General features: G+C 36.8%; 1 protein-coding gene and 1 non-coding gene across 9 annotated transcripts in view; both read left to right on the top strand.

Moving 5' to 3' along the window:
- Positions 1–17658, top strand: part of MAP2K5 (mitogen-activated protein kinase kinase 5) — a 266618-nt gene that overhangs the window by 95262 nt on the left and 153698 nt on the right. For all 8 annotated transcript variants that reach the window (XM_006052082.3, XM_044925392.1, XM_006052081.3 and 5 more), the window contains exons 10-12: positions 3751–3819; positions 3916–3997; positions 15097–15158. In XM_006052082.3, coding sequence (XP_006052144.1) covers positions 3751–3819; positions 3916–3997; positions 15097–15158 — 213 coding nt within the window. The remainder of the gene's footprint in view (positions 1–3750; positions 3820–3915; positions 3998–15096; positions 15159–17658) is intronic.
- TRNAE-UUC lies at positions 4692–4763 on the top strand. The gene has a single exon. It is a non-coding gene; the product is annotated as a tRNA-Glu (tRNA).

Raw genomic sequence — 17658 nt, 5'->3', positions numbered from 1 at the left:
GTACCCTGAATTTTTAATTTATATCCCTGAATTTAGAAAAAAAATTGCCTCAAAGAGAGTACTTTGAAAATGTCACTAGTGCTATTTTAAAGATAACTATTTGATGACTGTATCTAAATACATGTTTCTGACTAGCTTTTGGGGGGTGACAGTGGTGGGAGAAATGTATAAGCAAGACGATTGCAAACAAGTAGAGCAGAAAACAAATAAAAATACTATTAGCCATTTTGCAAATAGAACCTTTTTACACTGTTAATGTATTGTGTAAAATCTTTGAAAGAGTAGAGCTTAAAAGATTCCCTTGTACTATATATTTTCTAATTGGGAAAAACCCACTGTACAGGAAATTTAGCCTTGTATGTAGCACATGCTGATTATCATTCTTTGACTGCTTTGGGTTTCTGCTGCTTTTAAAGTAGCATTTAAATGGACCATTTGATTAATCATTTGTATACTGACTGTAATCCTCCCAAATTTCCTTTCTGAGTTGTACATACTGTAAAAGACAATTATGTCGCCACAGATTAAATAAGCGAATTAAAACAGAATAGCAGCTTAATTTGACCTGTGATTTTGCTCTCCTTCCCTGTAGTGGAGCGTGTGCCACTCCAGCAAATAAATGAAGTCATCCATGACAGCTTGTGATGAATTGCCGTATTTATACTGTATATTTTAATAGCCTCACACTAATTTAAATTGAGCACAGAGTAAATTATAATTCAGTCACTTGACTGCTTATATTTAACTTGACAACTCATCCTTATTCATCCTGGAGGTGTAGTGGAGAGCAGCGGAAATGCGCTCAGGTATTTCAGTTTCTCACTTAACCCTTTCTCCAGGAAGTGCTTCATGTTCAAATTCTCTCCAGTTTGAAAAATTGAGCTCTTCCTAAAGAGAAGAGAAAATAATCATGAAGACTCAGGGAGTTCATACTTTTCTTGTTCTTCCAAAAAAAATTTAGTATTTGTCATGCTTTTTTCCCAGGTTTTCCATTTTAGGGTAGATTTTGCTTTCCTTCTCAAGTTCCCAGAAATTACTTTATTCACTTTTTTACCATTATGGAATCTCCCCTATTCTGGATTAAAGCAAATTTCAAGAATGATCAAGACCTTTTAGAGTGCAATGGATTGGTCCCACGAATACACTATTACTCGCTACAGTTTAGGCCAGTGTGGCAATTTTATTTATTTTGGTATTTATGTCTTTGATTTTAAGTTCAGTTATAGAAATCAAACAATTCATTTCCTTCCTGTCTAGAAGTAGCTTCTTATTTAGAGAATTATGGTTGTAAGGTGTGGTATAATTAAGTACCACATCACTCAGTGGGCACCACTTGTTTAAGACCATGTGCTGGGTGCTGGATACGGAGGGAGGGAACCACAGAAAAATGCACAAGGCTTAGTTGTTGCCCTTCGCGAGCTTACAACCACTGGACTCTCTAGGCTTCAGTTTTTAGGAGCCACGGCATTAATGCGAAAGGCAGTGTGTGACGGGAGAAAGATAGAGGGTCTGATGGAGGGCTTTAGTGCCGGCCTGATGGAGGTGGTGGTGGCATTCAAGCTGTGTTTAAAGCATAGAGAAGGTATTATGGCCAGTGACTATGGAATGGAGCGAGAAAGCACACCTCGAGTGGAGGGAACACCTGGACTAAAGACGGAAAGTGCGGGAAAGCACGGGACATGTGGACTGGTAGCAGTCATCTGGTTTTACATGTAGATTGGATTTGTGGTAAGGAGTAGTGGGAGAAGGAACTGGAATAACAAATTGGAGGTAGACCGTGGAAAAATTCCTTGAATATCATGCTAGAATTTCAACTTTATTCCAGACTGTGGAAGCCTAATTAAGATTCTCTGTGAAAAGAATATGTTCTTGGCTGGTAGTTTTAGGTTATTCCAAGATTTTGGTTACCCATGTGGAGTCATGTTGTTTCTTGATTGGGTGCCTGGAGATGCAGGTCTTTGGTAGTGGTACTGCACACTGAATAAACAGCATTTTTTTGAAAATTTAAATAAGGGATTCTCAACCTTACTATGGGCTACAAATCAGCTGGCAAGTTTTTAAAAATGCAAAGATATGGGCCCAACCCCAGAGATTCTGATTCCCTTATTCTGGGTAAAGCCTGTGCATCATCAGGCTTTTTTTAAAGTGTCCTTATTGTATATAAATACCTTGATATAAAGGTAATTATAATGTGAAGCCAGGGTTGAGCACCATTGCTTTAAATGATGCTTTATTCCTTTTAGCAGAATTTTTCAGGCTGGAAAATTCCCTGTACTTGACACAGAGGGTCAATCCTAGCTCTAATATCGTATGGTATAGCATTGAAACAACACTAGATGAATTAATTTTGTTGCTAAATTTTATACAGGAGCAAAAATATAAGTGAATATTGTAACAAATGACTATTGATTCAGAGAAATGTTTAAATGTTTTCTTGGCAGTTTTGCCTTACACTTACAATCTAGTTTAGTGAGAGCTTTTATAAATAACCCTAAAGCAGTTTCTTGATAGAAACTGCTGTGCCTTCTTGTACTCATTCTACCCTCCCCCAGTGGATGTCAGTACTAGAAAATTTGTGTTTTTGGAGATTATCCTTTTCTTTCCTTTCTCTGTCATCAGTTTACAATTGAAAATTTATGTTTTTTCCTCCAGTATGATTATATATATGTATGTGTGTGTGTGTGTATATATATATATATATATATATATATTCTGCAATTGTGATACAAAATTTAGATAAGTGTTGGATGGTGTATAATTACTGTCCTTGGTAATCCTGAATAAGTTTTTATCTAGAAATGTCTGGAATCAGAAACTCTGGCACAAATCTTTAAAACTATTGTCTAGTTATTTTATTATCATCACTGTTCTTTTTCAGTAAAAAACAATTCCCTTTGAATTGACTTCACAGTAAATGCTAAGTGAAATTTGAATGGTTGATGGTCTTCTTTCTTAAAATAAGTGTTCAAAATAAACTAGTATTTGTTATATGTATGTTTATAAATTATTGTACATTTCTTTGTTATGAATTTGACTCAGTGGTTGATATTTTAAGGGAAACCATAAAGCCTTAGAACATATTGGAAAGTGTGTGGTCCTTGGAATCAGGGAGAGGCCCTGATGTTGCCGGGCATCGTGACTCCTCAGAGCTTTGGTTTCTTCCTCTTTAGAAAGAAAGAAATTAGGTGAAATAATTTCTGAGGTTCCTTCAAGCTCAGTTTTATAACAGTTGTGGCAAAGAAAGATTACCCAATTGGAAGAGTATAAAAACCTGATATATTTTGAAAACTCCTTATTTCTCTCATAACTAAAAATCTACTTTAAATGTTATTTTTACTTATCATTCTCTTCTGCTTTGCCCAGTATCTGAATTACAAGACAATTAATTTTTAATGGTTTCAGGGTCACTCCGGTCTTCCTTGTCTCAAAATAACCAATGTGGCCAAAATAGGGTGTGTAAATTAAGGGTGTTATAACGTAACTGACTTTTGAAGCCATTAATACTGACCTTTGAGACCTGGCTTTTTCCTTGATCCCATCAATCACTTCTGTACCACCTCCCCCAATGCAAAGTGTTAGACAGATGTGGACACAGTTTGTATTACCAGAGGTTATGGTGGTGGAGAGGAGAAAAGTGGAATGAATAGAGGAAACACCAAATTTTTTAGTTTTTATATTTCATAGTGAATATGGCTACATTTAATTTAAAGGTGAATAAATGTGTGAATGTTGATTTCCTTATATGTTTAGGTCATACTACTAGATATTACACTGGAACTTCAGAAGCAAATTATGTCTGAATTGGAAATTCTTTATAAGGTAATTTTTTTTCTTGGTTATTTTTCCTTATAAAGTATGCCTGTGACAGTATTGGCTTGCAGGCTTTTAACTGCTTTTGTCTTATTTTTGTTACAGTGTGATTCATCATATATCATAGGGTTTTATGGTGCATTTTTTGTGGAGAACAGGATTTCAATATGTACTGAATTTATGGATGGTGAGTTTTCCCTTTTATAATATTTTAAAAGTGATTTTGAGAGTAGAATACTTTAAAACCTGATGTTGATACAGGTATCAAGTAGAATTAAAAATAATTAAAATATACTAATAAGTACCTCCTTTATGCTCTAAAACAGCTTAATGTTAAGGGTTCCTAGTGTTAAATATTTATAGTTGAGCTATAATTTCAAGAAAGTAGTTTCATTTACTTTTATTGAAAATTTAAATAGAACAGATTAAATGCTAGTCTAATCGGTGGTTTGATATTTGATTCTTCTATACAATCTGTCTTCACTTGTGAAACAGATGTTCTGTTCTTTTAATGTTTCAATAGCCAAAACAGATTTTCTTTTAAAGAAATCTATTAACCCAATGTCCTACGTCTTTTAGAAAGAAATCGGTTCTTAATTGCAAGATAAGAAATCGTTTTCTAGCACAGCTGTTTAGCCAAGATGTGTTTAGTTTTCTCTGGACTCTAGCCCTTTCCTTCCTTCCTTTATTTTTTATTCATTTCTACTTTGGTAAATCTTTTTTGATCTGAATATTATGGCAAAAATGCAGAATTCTTGGTTCCCTGTCAGTGAAATGATGTCACCATTGTTATTGTTTACCCATTTGAAATCAGAGCAGTCTTTACGTTTCACATATTCAATTTTTTAGTGTCCAGCTCATTAAAACTCAACATTTGGAGTTCCCTGGTGGTCCAGTGGTTAGGACTCAGTGCTTTCACTGCTGTGACCTGGGTTCAATCCCTGGTCGGGGAACTCAGATCCCTCAAGCCAAGGGATGCAGCCAAATATATATACATATATATATAGTTCATTTGGGGCATTCTCAGTATATTAATAATACAGTTAGTTCATTCCCTATAAGACTTTTTAATGAGCCTACATTGATACCTTGATATTATAAGAATGTGTTCTAAATTTGTTATAGTAGATGTCAAGATTTAAAAGTCTTACAAACATATTAGTATGACAATTACTCTTCAAGGAAACCAGCTATAAAAAGTGAGTTCACAGAGCCAGCGAGTGTGTGCATGCTCACTCACTCTGTCGATTCTGACCATTGCAACCCCATGAACTATATGTAGCCTGCCAGGCTCCTCTGTCCATGGAAGTTTCCAGGCAAGAATACTGGAGCAGATTGCCATTTCTTCCTTCAGGGGCTCTTCCTGACCCAGGGATCAAACCCACGTCCCCTGCATCTCCTTGCCTTGGCACGTGGGTTCTTTACCACTGAACCAGCTGGGGAGCCCTTCATAGAACCAGTACATGTCATTGTTTTATGGCTTTCCGTCATCCTTTTTTGACTCCTCAATTTGTGTTACATTAAAAAAATTATTTATTAAGATGGTAGGATGTGCATTTGTGCAGTTCAGTTTCAGTACATTCATAGGATTGTATAACCATTACCATTAATTCCAAAACGTTTTTATCACCCCAGAAATAAACTCCCCACCCATTAGTAGTCACTTCCTATATTCTCTTCCCTCTAGTCCCTGGCAACCATTAATCTACTTTCTATCTGTATGAATTTCCCTATTTTGGACATTTCAGATAAGTGAAATCATACAGTATGTGGCCGTTGCGTCTGTCTGCTTTCACTTAGCATAATGTTCTCAAGGTTCACCCATGTTATAGCATTTATCAGCACTTCATTCCCCTTTTTACGACTGCATAATAGTCCATTATGTGGATGTACCATATTTTGTTTACTCTTTCATCCGTGATGAGCACTGATGCTCCTTAGAGGGGAAGCTTTCAGTCTTTCATCATCAAGTGTGATTTAGCTGTGGGTTTTTGGTAGGTGTCATTTATCAAGTTGTGGAAGTCCCCTTCTCTTCCAAGTTTGTTGTATATTTTTTATCATAAATCAGCATTAGATTTTGTCAAGTGCTTTTTCTATTGAAATAAATGATCATGAGTTTTTTGTCCTTTATCCCATAGTTATAGTGTATTAATAGATTTTTGCATATTGAACCAATCTTGTATAATCTATTTTATATGTTGCTGGATTTAGTTTACTAGTATTTTGCTAAGGATTTTTACATTCATATTCTTAAGTGATATTGATTTGTAGTTTTTCTTGTAATGTCATTGTGTGAGTTTGATACCCCGATATTTCTGTCCTCAAAGGATGAGTGTACAGTGTTCTGTCCTCTTCCATTTTTTGGAAGAGTTTGCTAGAAAGATTGATGTTAATTTTTCTTAAAACATTTGGTGTAATCCACTGGTGAAGCCATCTGGTCCTGGGGTTTTGTTTGTGAGTAGTTCTTATGGTCAGGTGGCATCTGTTGTCTATTATTAGGAGAAGTCCAGTACTTCTGCCCGTTGCATCTTGTACTGGAGTTGCCAAGAAAAACACAATCCAGGCAAGCACTGGACTGAACAATTTTTTTTTTTAACTTTACAATATTGTATTGGTTTTGCCATATATCAACATGAATCTGCCACACATGGCAAGATCAGCTTCAATAGTGGGTATCAGTTTCCCATGGCCAGCAGCAGGTCCCTCCTGGCAGTCTGTGGAGGGCAGTTGGCCTGCACAACCCATCTGTGTTGCAGCAAAAATAGCCCCCACTCCACCTCACTCCCTTGGAGTCAGAAATGCTAAAAACTGAAGGTATGCCTAAGGTCCATTGAGGCACATGCTTAAACAGGACAAAGAAGTACATATTGAGCCTAAAACAGGGAAAGGGTCCAAAACAAGGAGATAAACCCACCACAGGCTATATAGCCTCTTTATCTCTTAGTAAGCAACTGTTCTAGCCCCAAGGTCCATTGTTATGTGGCCAAGTAGGATTTGCAAGACTGTGTGCATAAGACTCTCTTTTCCAAAAGTTTTTTTTTTAATTGTAGTATAATATGTATATAATTTACCATATTAGCCATTTTAAAGTGTGTAGTTCAACAGTATTAAGTATATTCACATTACTGTGTGACCACTGCCACTATATATCTCTAGAACTCCTTTCCTTTTGCAAAACTGAAGCTCTATACTCATGAAAGTATGACTGTCTACGTCCTGTTCCCAGCCCCCAGCAGCAAACATTCTACATTTGTCTTTATGAATTGGGCTACTCTGGATGCCTCATCTAAGTGGAATCTCACAATATTTGTCTTCTGGGGACTGGCTTGTTTCACTTTTCATAATGTCCTCAAGATTCACCCAAGTTGGGACATATGTCAAAATTTGCTTCTGGTAATACTGAATAGTATTGTGATGTAGGTTTTAAAATTACCAACCAATATCTTTACTAATTATAGGTTTATTCAGCATTTCTATTTCTTCCTGAGACAGTTTTGGTAGTTTGTGGCTTTCTGAAAGTTTGTTCATTTTATCTAGATTATCTAATTTGTTGGTAAACAATTAGTATGCCTTTATAATCATTTTTATATCTGTAAAGTCAGTATTAATGTTCTCTCTTTCATTCCAGATTTTAGTAATTTGAATCATACCCCTTTTTTCTTCAGGGTAGCTAAAAGTTGGTCGGTTTCTTTGTCTTTTTCAAAGAACAAACTCTTGATTTCTTTGCTTTTCTCTATTTTTTTTCTGTTGTGATTTACCTTTGGTCTAATATTTATTCATTTTTTTCTACTAGCACTGTTTTTAGTTTGCTCTTTTTCTGTATTTTTAAGCTGCAAAGTTAGGATATTGATTTGAAATCTTTCTTATTTAATGTAGGTGTTTATAGCTATACATTTCCCTCTAAGCACTGCTTTAGCTGCCCTCTAAAAGTTTTCATATGTTGGTTTTGTTTTTTTTCATTTTCATTTACCTCAAAGTATTTTCTAATTCCCCACAAAGATAATCCCTTGTGATTTCTTTCTTAGGAGTGTGTCATTTTCCACGTTGAATTTGTCCTTCTGTTGTTGATTTCCAATATTCCACTGAGGTCAGAGAACATACTTTGTGTGATTTCAGTCCTTTGAAACATACTGAGATTTGTTTTATGCTCTAAAACATTGTCCCGGAGAATGTTCAGTGTGCACCTGAAAAATACATTCTGCTGTTGTTGGGTAGAGTGTTCTTCAGATGTCTGTCAGGACTAGTTGGTTTATGGTGTTAAGTATTTTATTTCCACGTTAATCTTTAGTGCAGTTGTTCTGTCTGTTGTTGAAAGTGTGGGGTATTGAGGTGGGGTATTTTGTTGCCTGTTTCTCCCTTCAGTTTTGTCAGTTTATGCATCAACTATTTTGGCATTCTGTTGTTAGATGCATTATGTTTTAATTGTTATATCATCTTGAAGGAGCACCAACTGAACTCTGCCCGTGCAGCGACCATCAGGCAGCTGGTGTTTGCTGTATTGGCAGGCTGCTGATTTTCAAGGCTGTACTGAAGGTGGGGAGCAGGCGAGTTAAAATGCCACAAAGCCTGCTGTTCTTACCAAGATTCAAGCATAGTCCTGAACAAATAATTTTGGGGTTGCTACAATCCTTTGGCTAATTTCCAGAGTTCTGAAAAGGTTGATTCTGACAAATTTTGTCTGTTCTTTCATTGCTTTTGCATAGAAGGGAATTTTCAGAGGACCTTATTATACCCTGCCATTTTCAGTGATATCACCTTTTAATACATTTTAATGCTTTAAATCCTTAACTTAAAATATTCACTTTGTTCAGTTCAGTTCAGTTGCTCAGTCATGTCCGACTCTTTGCAACCCCGTGAATCGCAGCACGCCAGGCCTCCCTGTCCATCACCATCTCCCAGAGTTCACTCAAACTCACATCCATTGAGTCGGCAATGGCATCCAGCCATCTCATCCTCTGTCATCCCCCTTTCCTCCTGCCCCCAGTCCCTCCCAGCATCAGAGTCTTTTCCAATGAGTCAATTCTTTGCATGAGGTGGCCAAAGTACTGGAGTTTCAGCTTTAGCATCATTCCTTCCAAAGAAATCCCAGGGCTGATCTCCTTCAGAATGGACTGGTTGGATCTCCTTGCAGTCCAAGGGACTCTCAAGAGTCTTCTCCAACACCACAGTTCAAAAGCATCAATTCTTCGGCGCTCAGCTTTCTTCACAGTCCAACTCTCGCATCCATACATGACCACTGGAAAAACCATAGCCTTGACTAGACAGACCTTTGTTGGCAAAGTAATGTCTCTACAAAGTAATTCACTTTGTAGTCTATGTTTAATACTGTTTCGGAGACTCATCACTCTCTAGGCTCTAAAACCCTTCTCCTACTGCTTTTGGCAACTCCCTTTACTCCACACTAACTGGTCCCTGAACAATTAAATCTCTCACTTAAGTTTTTCCCATATCCTCGTCAACTCTTCTAAAACTTGATTCCCCTCCCCCAGATTTTACCTGCCTCTTTCTCGTTCAGAGACAATAGTGAGCTCTCACAGGTCCTCACTCTTCCACCTATAACTTAGTCACAACTGCACACACCTGATTTACCTCTCACATGAAGAGCTGCTTAAGATAGATCTATTTACATGTGCATCCCCTTGGTAGAGTTTCTCCATTAACCACCCTCTCTTTTTTGGACTTTCATTCTCTCTGTAATACAATAAAACAGTCCTCAAAAATATGTGGCCAAAAACTATGTAACATCCTCTGTCAATCCTTCTCTTCCTATTGCAGTAAAACTTCACAACTTTCTCTCAACCTAGATCTCTCATTTCAGTGTAGAGTTTCATTGTTTATTTTAATCATATATTGTTTATTTCCAGATATCAATTGAGCATTTTCTTTCAGACACTATTCTAAACCTGGGGGTACAACATTGAACAAGACTTAATCCCTGTTGGTACAGGACTTAAATTCTAGAAGGGGAGACAGACAAGAAACATACAGTATGTTCTCAGAGGGAGTAAGTGTAGTTAGAACGTAAAGCAGATAGATGATGACAGTAAGGAGAGGAGGTGCTACCTTTGACAGTCAGGGATGGCTTCTTTATGGGAGTGGCGTTTTCCCAGAGACTGAGTCAGTGAGCCAGCTTAGGGAGGATCTTTAAGGCAGAGGGAATATCAAGTATAAATGCTCTAAGATGGGAAGCAAGGTGTCATCGGGCCCCACAAGAAAGTCTTGGTGATTTGGGAGGACCTGGGGCCAGACAGGAGGACAGAGAAGTAGGCAGAAGCTAAATTGTGTAGGCCTTATAGGTCCTGGTGAGGAATTTATGTCTCAGCCTGAATTTGTTAAGGATGTATTAAAAGGTTTCAAGTAGGGAAGTGATATGATATGCCTTCTCATTAAGTCAAAATTAAGTTCACTCAGAAATACCCAAATACAGCATGTGAGACTTTATGTACATATATTTGAATTAGCATCATGGAAGTAAATTGTTTCCCCCACAACCCATGTTGCAAAGAAAGAAAGGACTGTTAATTTTTTTCAACAGGAAGAGGCTAAGAGAGCTTCTGAATTTCTTGCTTGTGGCTTCAGATTTACATTTTTTTAGTATTAATAATTGTTGTTCAGTCACCCTGTCATGTCTGACTCTTTGCAGCCCCATGGACTGCAGCATGTTAGGCCTCACTGTGCCTCACCATCTCCTGAAGTTCGCCCAAGTTCATGTCCCTTGCATCAGTGATGCCATCCAGCCATCTCATCCTCTGATGCCCCCTTCTCCTTCTGCCCTCGATCTTTCCCAGCATCAGGGACTTTTCCAGTGAGTCAGCTGTTCACATCAAATGACCAAAATACTGGAGCTTCTGCTTTACCATCAGCCCTTCTGATGAGTTTTCGGAATTGATTTCCCTTAAGATTGATTGATCTCCTTGCTGTCCAAGGGACTTTAGGACTCTTCTCCAACACCACAGTTCAAAGGCATCAATTCTCTGGTGTTCTGCCTTCTTTGTGGTCCAGCTCTCACAACCATACGTGACCAGTGGGAAGATCATAGCCTTGACTATAAGGACCTTTGTCAGCAGAGTAATGTTTTTAACACACTGTCTAGGTTTATCATAGCTTGCTGCCAAGAAGCAATCCTCTTCTGATTTCATGGCTGTGGTCACCATCCACAGTGATCTTAGAGCCCAAGAAGAGGAAATCTGTCACTACTTCCACCTTGTCCCCTTCTATTTGCCATGAAGTAATGGGGCCGGATGCCATGATCTTAGTTTTCTTCATATATAGTTTTAAACCAGCTATTTCACTCTCCTCATTCACCCTCATCAAGACCCTCTTTAGTTCCTGTTTGCTTTCTGCCTTTAGAGTGGTATTATCTGCATATCTGAGGTGGTTGTTGTTTCTTCTGCCTGTCATAATTCCAGCTTGTAACTCATCCAGCCCGGCATTTCTCATGATGTGCTCAGCATACAGGTTAAACAAACATGGTGACAGCAGACAGCCTGTCATATTCCTTTCTCAATCTTGAACTAATCAGTTGTTCCATACAGGGTTCTACCTGTTGCTTCTTGACCCACATACACGTTTCTCAGGTGACAGGTAAGATGGTCAGGTATTCCCATCTTTTTAAGAGCTTTCCACAGTTTGTTATGATCCACACAGTCAAAGGCTTTAGTGTAGTCAATGAAACAGAGGTAGATGTTTTTCTGAAATTCCCATGCTTTCTCTGTGATCCAGTGAATGTTGGCAATTTGATCTCTGGTTCCTCTTCCTTTTCTAAACCCAACTTGAACATCTGGAAATTCTTACAAGATTTTAAGCATGACCTTACTAGCATGGGAGATGAGTGCAGTTGTTCAATGGCTAGCACATTCTTTGGTATTACCCTTCTTGGAAAGTGGAATGAAGATTGATCTTTTCCAATCCTGTGGCCACTGCTGGGTCTTCCAGATTTGTTGACATATTGAATACAACATCTTGATGGCATCATTCTTTTGGGTTTTGAATAGTTCTACAAGAATTCTATTTTAATATTTCCAAATTAATAATTAATAATAATCATCATTTAAGGAAAATGTTGAGATGAATATCACAGTAATGTTGCTTTGTTCATTTGCCACATATCTGTGTTTATTCCACATGCAAGATACTACTTTGTATTGTAGCCCTGTATTAGGATAAGCAGAGCCCTTACCCCATGAGTTCTTTTGACTTAATTTCATGAAGATGATAACCCCACTTATCAACAGAACTGTGTAGTTGTTTGGCAGTTGAGATGAGTTTTTTGCTATTCTATTAGCATTCTTCCTCCTAGTTCTCATGGTAGATAGTAGCATGCAAGGAAATGACTGACTAAGGCTAGGGAATGCAAGAAAGTGACAGGTCACAGTGACCTGGACCAATGATCTTGGAATCGTGAGGAAAAGGATCAAACCAAACATGCAACAGATAAATGAGTCTCTACATGCCTTGCATACCAATATCACAGCTAAGATTAAACTGTCTCTCTGAGTGTGTGTCATATAGTCTCATTTCAGTGAGACTAAAAAGTTCACATGTGATTCTCAAGCTGTGTGTTATGGGAAACCTTTTAGATCTTTGGAGTTCAAAGACTCCAGTCTTTCCTGGGTTCTGGCCTCAACTGACTCATGGCTGTGACTAAAACACCCCACTCTCCAGGACTCAGTTTCTCTTCTCTGTCAAATAAAGTTATTGGACTGATCTTTAATGTCCGTCCAGCACTAAAGTGCTGAGATTTGATGAGTCTGAGGATTGCCTTTTGGGGATAGGCCTATACGATAGAAATGATAGTAAAACTCAGTAAAAATTCAACTGAAAATCCTCCGCCATTTTTAGCCTGATAAGAATTATTTAATATCACAAGAACTCATCTGACTTAGTAGGAGCGCTTGAGTGTCTTTTTAAAAATATATATATGTATGTATGCATTTGGCTGTGCCAGGTCTTAGTTACGGTGTACGAGATCTCCAGTGTTTGCTGTAGCATTCAAACTCTTAGTTGCGCCTGTGGGATGTAATTTCCTGACCTCGAACTCAGGACCCCCTGCATTGGGAGTGTGAAGTCTTAGCCCCTGGACCACTAGGGAAGTCCCAGAACTCTTAATTCTAAGTGGATCTAATGATTCTGTCAAAGACAAGATGAATCTGTGATGACAACAAAGCCAGCTATGTAAGGATTTCCCCATATGGATGGCTAAGGAGAGTGGGCTATAACTGAGATTAAATAGATATTTACAAAAACCAGTGAATTACCTCAAAATGGGATTTCTTTTTGGCTTGTTCTACTAATAATGGTAATAACCTAATCTTTGCCTTTTTTGATTTAGCTTGTTGACTATTGTCCTGTTAGCTAATTAGGCCCGGATTTATAGCCTATGTAAAGGTAAATCTCCTCTTAGGACTTCTTAGTAGTATATGTGAATAGATTTGCACCTCCTAGTTCTGAGCCACTCGAGCTGTTCACGTCATAGGGGATTGGCTGCTAAACTCTATTTCTGAGCATTCCAGATACCAACATGTAAAGCTTGGTATTCTTGAGATTTTTTATCCTTGCAACTGCCAGTTCATCTGAAAGATCAATGAGAACGTGAAATGTTTTCTCTACCATGTTTTCACTTTTATTGCATATATAATAAAAATTTTAGTAAATAAATATGGTCCACCTCGTTGCAGAAGTGTCTTTTTCATTCTCTTCCCAGTAACACCCAGAGACAAAGCATAAGGCTTAGTCATACTGTGGCTTTCTAGCTTCTCATCAGAATCTGGAAAATGCAAGCCAAAGCTGCTGCAAGAAGTGATCATTTTCCTCCTTTAAACAGGATAAATACAAAGCCACTTTCTTTATATATTGAATATATGTAATATTTTTTACAGGGAAAAATAATTTTTTCTCTGATGTTCAGCTTTAGGAAAACTTCACATAAAAAATTTTGTATTTGCCAAATAGACTTAACTGCGTTTGAAAAGGATAATATGCTCCATGTTATTATCTTATGAGGCATACTTACAAATCATCTAGTGGTAAATTGTTAAATATGAATTTTTAGCCTATAATAGAAACAAAAATTGTTTCTCATATATCTTGGGTAATTCCTTCATGGAGCTGAAAGACTGTAAGTCTCACCCTTGACTCAAAGAAATGTTATTGCATGTGGTTAAAATAGTTACCATATAATCATATCATTAGTAGGAGTAAAGTAGTGTTTCTTTGCATAACTTCCTGAAATTCTTATACTACTTGTGTAAGATTAAATATTTAATAAGCATACTCAAATTTATACTTCCAAATGAATATTGGTTCCTTTGAAATAGTTTCCTGGGAAAGTTATGCAGTTATTTTAATCATGTTATTGTTGCCGCAAATGGTTTGTGATCCCTTCTTTTGAAACTGTTTCAGGCAACTTAACCTATCTGATAAAATTCATGGTGATTTAAATTCACTTATTTATGCATCTGACAGATACAGAATATGTACTCTCTGCTAGTTGTGCTAATTTCTAGGTTGATAAAAAATCAAAACAACATGACTCCTGTCTTTATTATGTTTATAATCTAATGATTTTATTTTTTGGAAACTGCCAAAAACTCAATTTGGTAAAGGTGAAGGATATTAGTGAATACCATTTTAGTGAAAAATATTATGACTAAAGAGATTTTTTTTTAACCTCATAAAGTAGTTTTCAAAATAGTATCAGAGAATTTAAAAAAAAAAAACAAAAAACTATTTTGTTCTAAGATAGCTTCTTTGGAATATGTTGATTGCTTGTCATGGTACGTAATTTGAAGGTTAACATACATTTAGGTAGATGTTAACATTGCCATTTTACTTTATTAATTTTTATATGTATTTTGAACATTATACTCACCAGCTTCTGTTTGGTTAATGTGAAAATTCTAAGATAAGGTCTTGGTTTACCTTTGAGAAAACTGTTAACACAAGTGAGATACCTAGATATGATCGTCCTATCGATCTTTAGTTTTGTGTATGTATTTAAGTTTACGTAATGTACAGATACTTAGCTGGTCATTCACTGCTTTCCTTCAGTTTTTACATGTGTATGATTATACACTTGAGAATAAGATGAAAGTGTCTAGTTATGCCTCATCTGGAATTACGATTGTATCATAAATAAAATTGGACTAGAAAGCTAATTTTACCCTCGACATCCAGTTCATGTTGTAAGTAGAGGAAAAAAAAGTCTCACAGTAGCTGTCAGAGGAGGGGCCCAGTGCACTGTTCTGGTGGTTTCATTGTTGTAATACAACATATTTGTCTCCACAGGAGGCTCTTTGGATGTATATAGAAAAATTCCAGAGCATGTCCTTGGAAGAATTGCAGTGGCGGTGAGTCTGTGGCTTCCACTCTATGACATTTGGGTGATTTATTTGTGTTAGTCAGGCATTATTCTCCTTATAGCCTTAGGATTTTTTGTTTTTCTATTTCTTCAATCCCTACTGACTGCCAGGGTCTTCTTAACTCTCTCATCGTTTTTGTCCTTTCTTCCTCTTGTAGACCAACCTATAATAATGACATAGAAACATGACAGTTTTCAGGCTTATGGATTTCTTTTTTTTTTTTGGCCACACCATGCGGCTTGCAGGATTTTAGTTTCTGGACCAGGGATTGAACCTGGGCCCCATCAGTGAAAGGGCCGACTCCTTACCACTGGACCACTGGGGAATTTCCTGCATATTCTGACTTGTGCTAGTTCATGTGTTTGCAGGGATCTTACTACTCTTATTAATCAGTAAAATTTCCACATTCTTCAAAAAGAAAGCTGTTTTATTGACATTTTGTAGTTACAGGCATACAATTAGAAAATACGTTTAAAGCCTAAATTATTAAAGTAAAACCGTCTGCAAGGAAATACTACTTTGGTCTTAAAGATTTTTGTGTATGTTTTATGTACTTGGTTTTTAATTGTTTCACCATCTGTATCTAGGAATTTATTCCTTTGTAATTAAAAGAAGTTTTGCATTTTTCTATATTCACTAATAAACTGACGAAATATATCAACTAAATTAACATTATTATTTAAACTCCAGATTTCAAATTTGGAATAACATAGGCTAAACAGTGTCGAAGAGAAGTCATGGGCGGTGTAATAGTAAACAGTTGCTAACCTAAAGGCACTCTGATAACTTAAGCAGTTTAATGCAGAACAAAGTGATTATACCATGTACCATTTAATTAAATGGCTGATTTTCACATTCATTATACATCAAACTGACAACTCAAATCCTTTAATCCAACATGGACCCTTATTTAGTCTTAGTTCATTGTAATTCACAGCTTTCCTTTTTTCTTTCCAATTATTAGTGTGAACTGCCCAGGGTGATGAGAACTTTCTTTTCTGATGCTATTGCTGCTAAGTAGCTTCTAATCTACATGTTTAGGTAGATGAGTATGAAATTCGAATACTTAAATCACCATTTTAGATGAAAATAAAAATGTTTCATTTCCTCTTTTAATCTCAGGGGGAATGAATGCTTTGTGGCTTTTGGCAGTTCTTGGCTCTAAAGTTTAATAACACGTATAATAAAGGGCAAAAAAAAAAAAAAAGAGGGCTACCAATTGAAAAAGAAAAAAGTATATGAGTTCTCTATACTCAATTATCTATCAAACTTGGCTAAAATAGGAACCTGCCTTCTTCAGAAGAGAAGCTTGTTCTACCTGGAGTTCATAAATCTTGCCTCCCCCTTGTGTAGGGCAGCCACACAAGGCCATTGGTATTTTCAATTCTCCTGAAGTGGGAAGCCTGTGAAGTGAATGGAGTCAAGAAAAAAAAAATCCAACTCTAATACAGGGCTTACCTATTGAGTAATCGAAAATATGACAATGGTTTTAGTGAAAAGCATTTGAAATAAATGCCAGTTAACCTTCACGGTAACTATAGATTATTGTACATATTTTAAACATGTGCAAGATGAGGTACAGCAAAGTTAAATAGCTTGCCTAGAGTTCTGTAATTAATCGGTAATAATCAGAACCCAGGGCAGTTTAACTCTGGGCCCCGTACTCTTTCCCTCTGCTTTCCTAAGAGAATGAGAAAAAAAGAGGAGGAAATGAAAGGAAGAACAACGTTTAAAAGTAAAAGAGAGAAGTACAAATGAAAGAATACAAGAGTAACAATATACACTGCTTCAGATTCTTTTCATGTCTTAGAACCTCATCTCGGCATCTCTCCCTCCCCACAGTAACTTTATTTTCTGAATTCTAATAGTCTGGCATGCTGTACAGGCCCACAGATCCAAGGTTCATTACAGAATAGACCCCTGTCAGCCTTTATAATATGTCGTTCACATTTTCTCTTGATGGATGTATGGCAAGAGATTATTTTCCCAGAAAAAGAAGTCCATATAAACTGGTTGATTTCAGCCTTCCAACTTGCTCAGTGATTTTTTCCCACTTTGTTTGAATCTGGCCTTCCTATAAAGAAGAATGCCTTTCTGCCTTTCCCTGCCACCTAACACATTTTATGTTTCCTCTAATTTCTGAAGCAGTGACACTGTGTACTGTGAGTGCTAATGTTGATGGAAGTTGTCCCTGAAACGATGTGCACTTGACATGTCAAGCAGTGAGTGATTGACAGCAGATATAAGCACTTTTAGTGTCAAGGCTTTGTCAAGTCATTGTTGTGAAACCTAGCTTACTGAATACCAATAATACCCTCTAGATTTTCAATGAACAGATTGCTAGCTCCCTGTACACGTATTTTTATTCTAAAGGAAAATGTAGTCTATTTTCGCAAAGTTGGAAGAATATTTTCTTTTTTGAATCTCCAATAAAACTTTTAATTTTAGCAAGTATCATTAAAATCAGTATTTGTTTTACTTTTTTCTG

Source organism: Bubalus bubalis, chromosome 11, assembly GCF_019923935.1.
Source record: "Bubalus bubalis isolate 160015118507 breed Murrah chromosome 11, NDDB_SH_1, whole genome shotgun sequence".
In the NCBI taxonomy this organism is placed as follows: domain Eukaryota; kingdom Metazoa; phylum Chordata; class Mammalia; order Artiodactyla; family Bovidae; genus Bubalus; species Bubalus bubalis.
The sequence above is the reverse complement of the archived record's forward strand: the minus strand, read 5'-3'. Positions and strand labels throughout refer to the sequence as shown.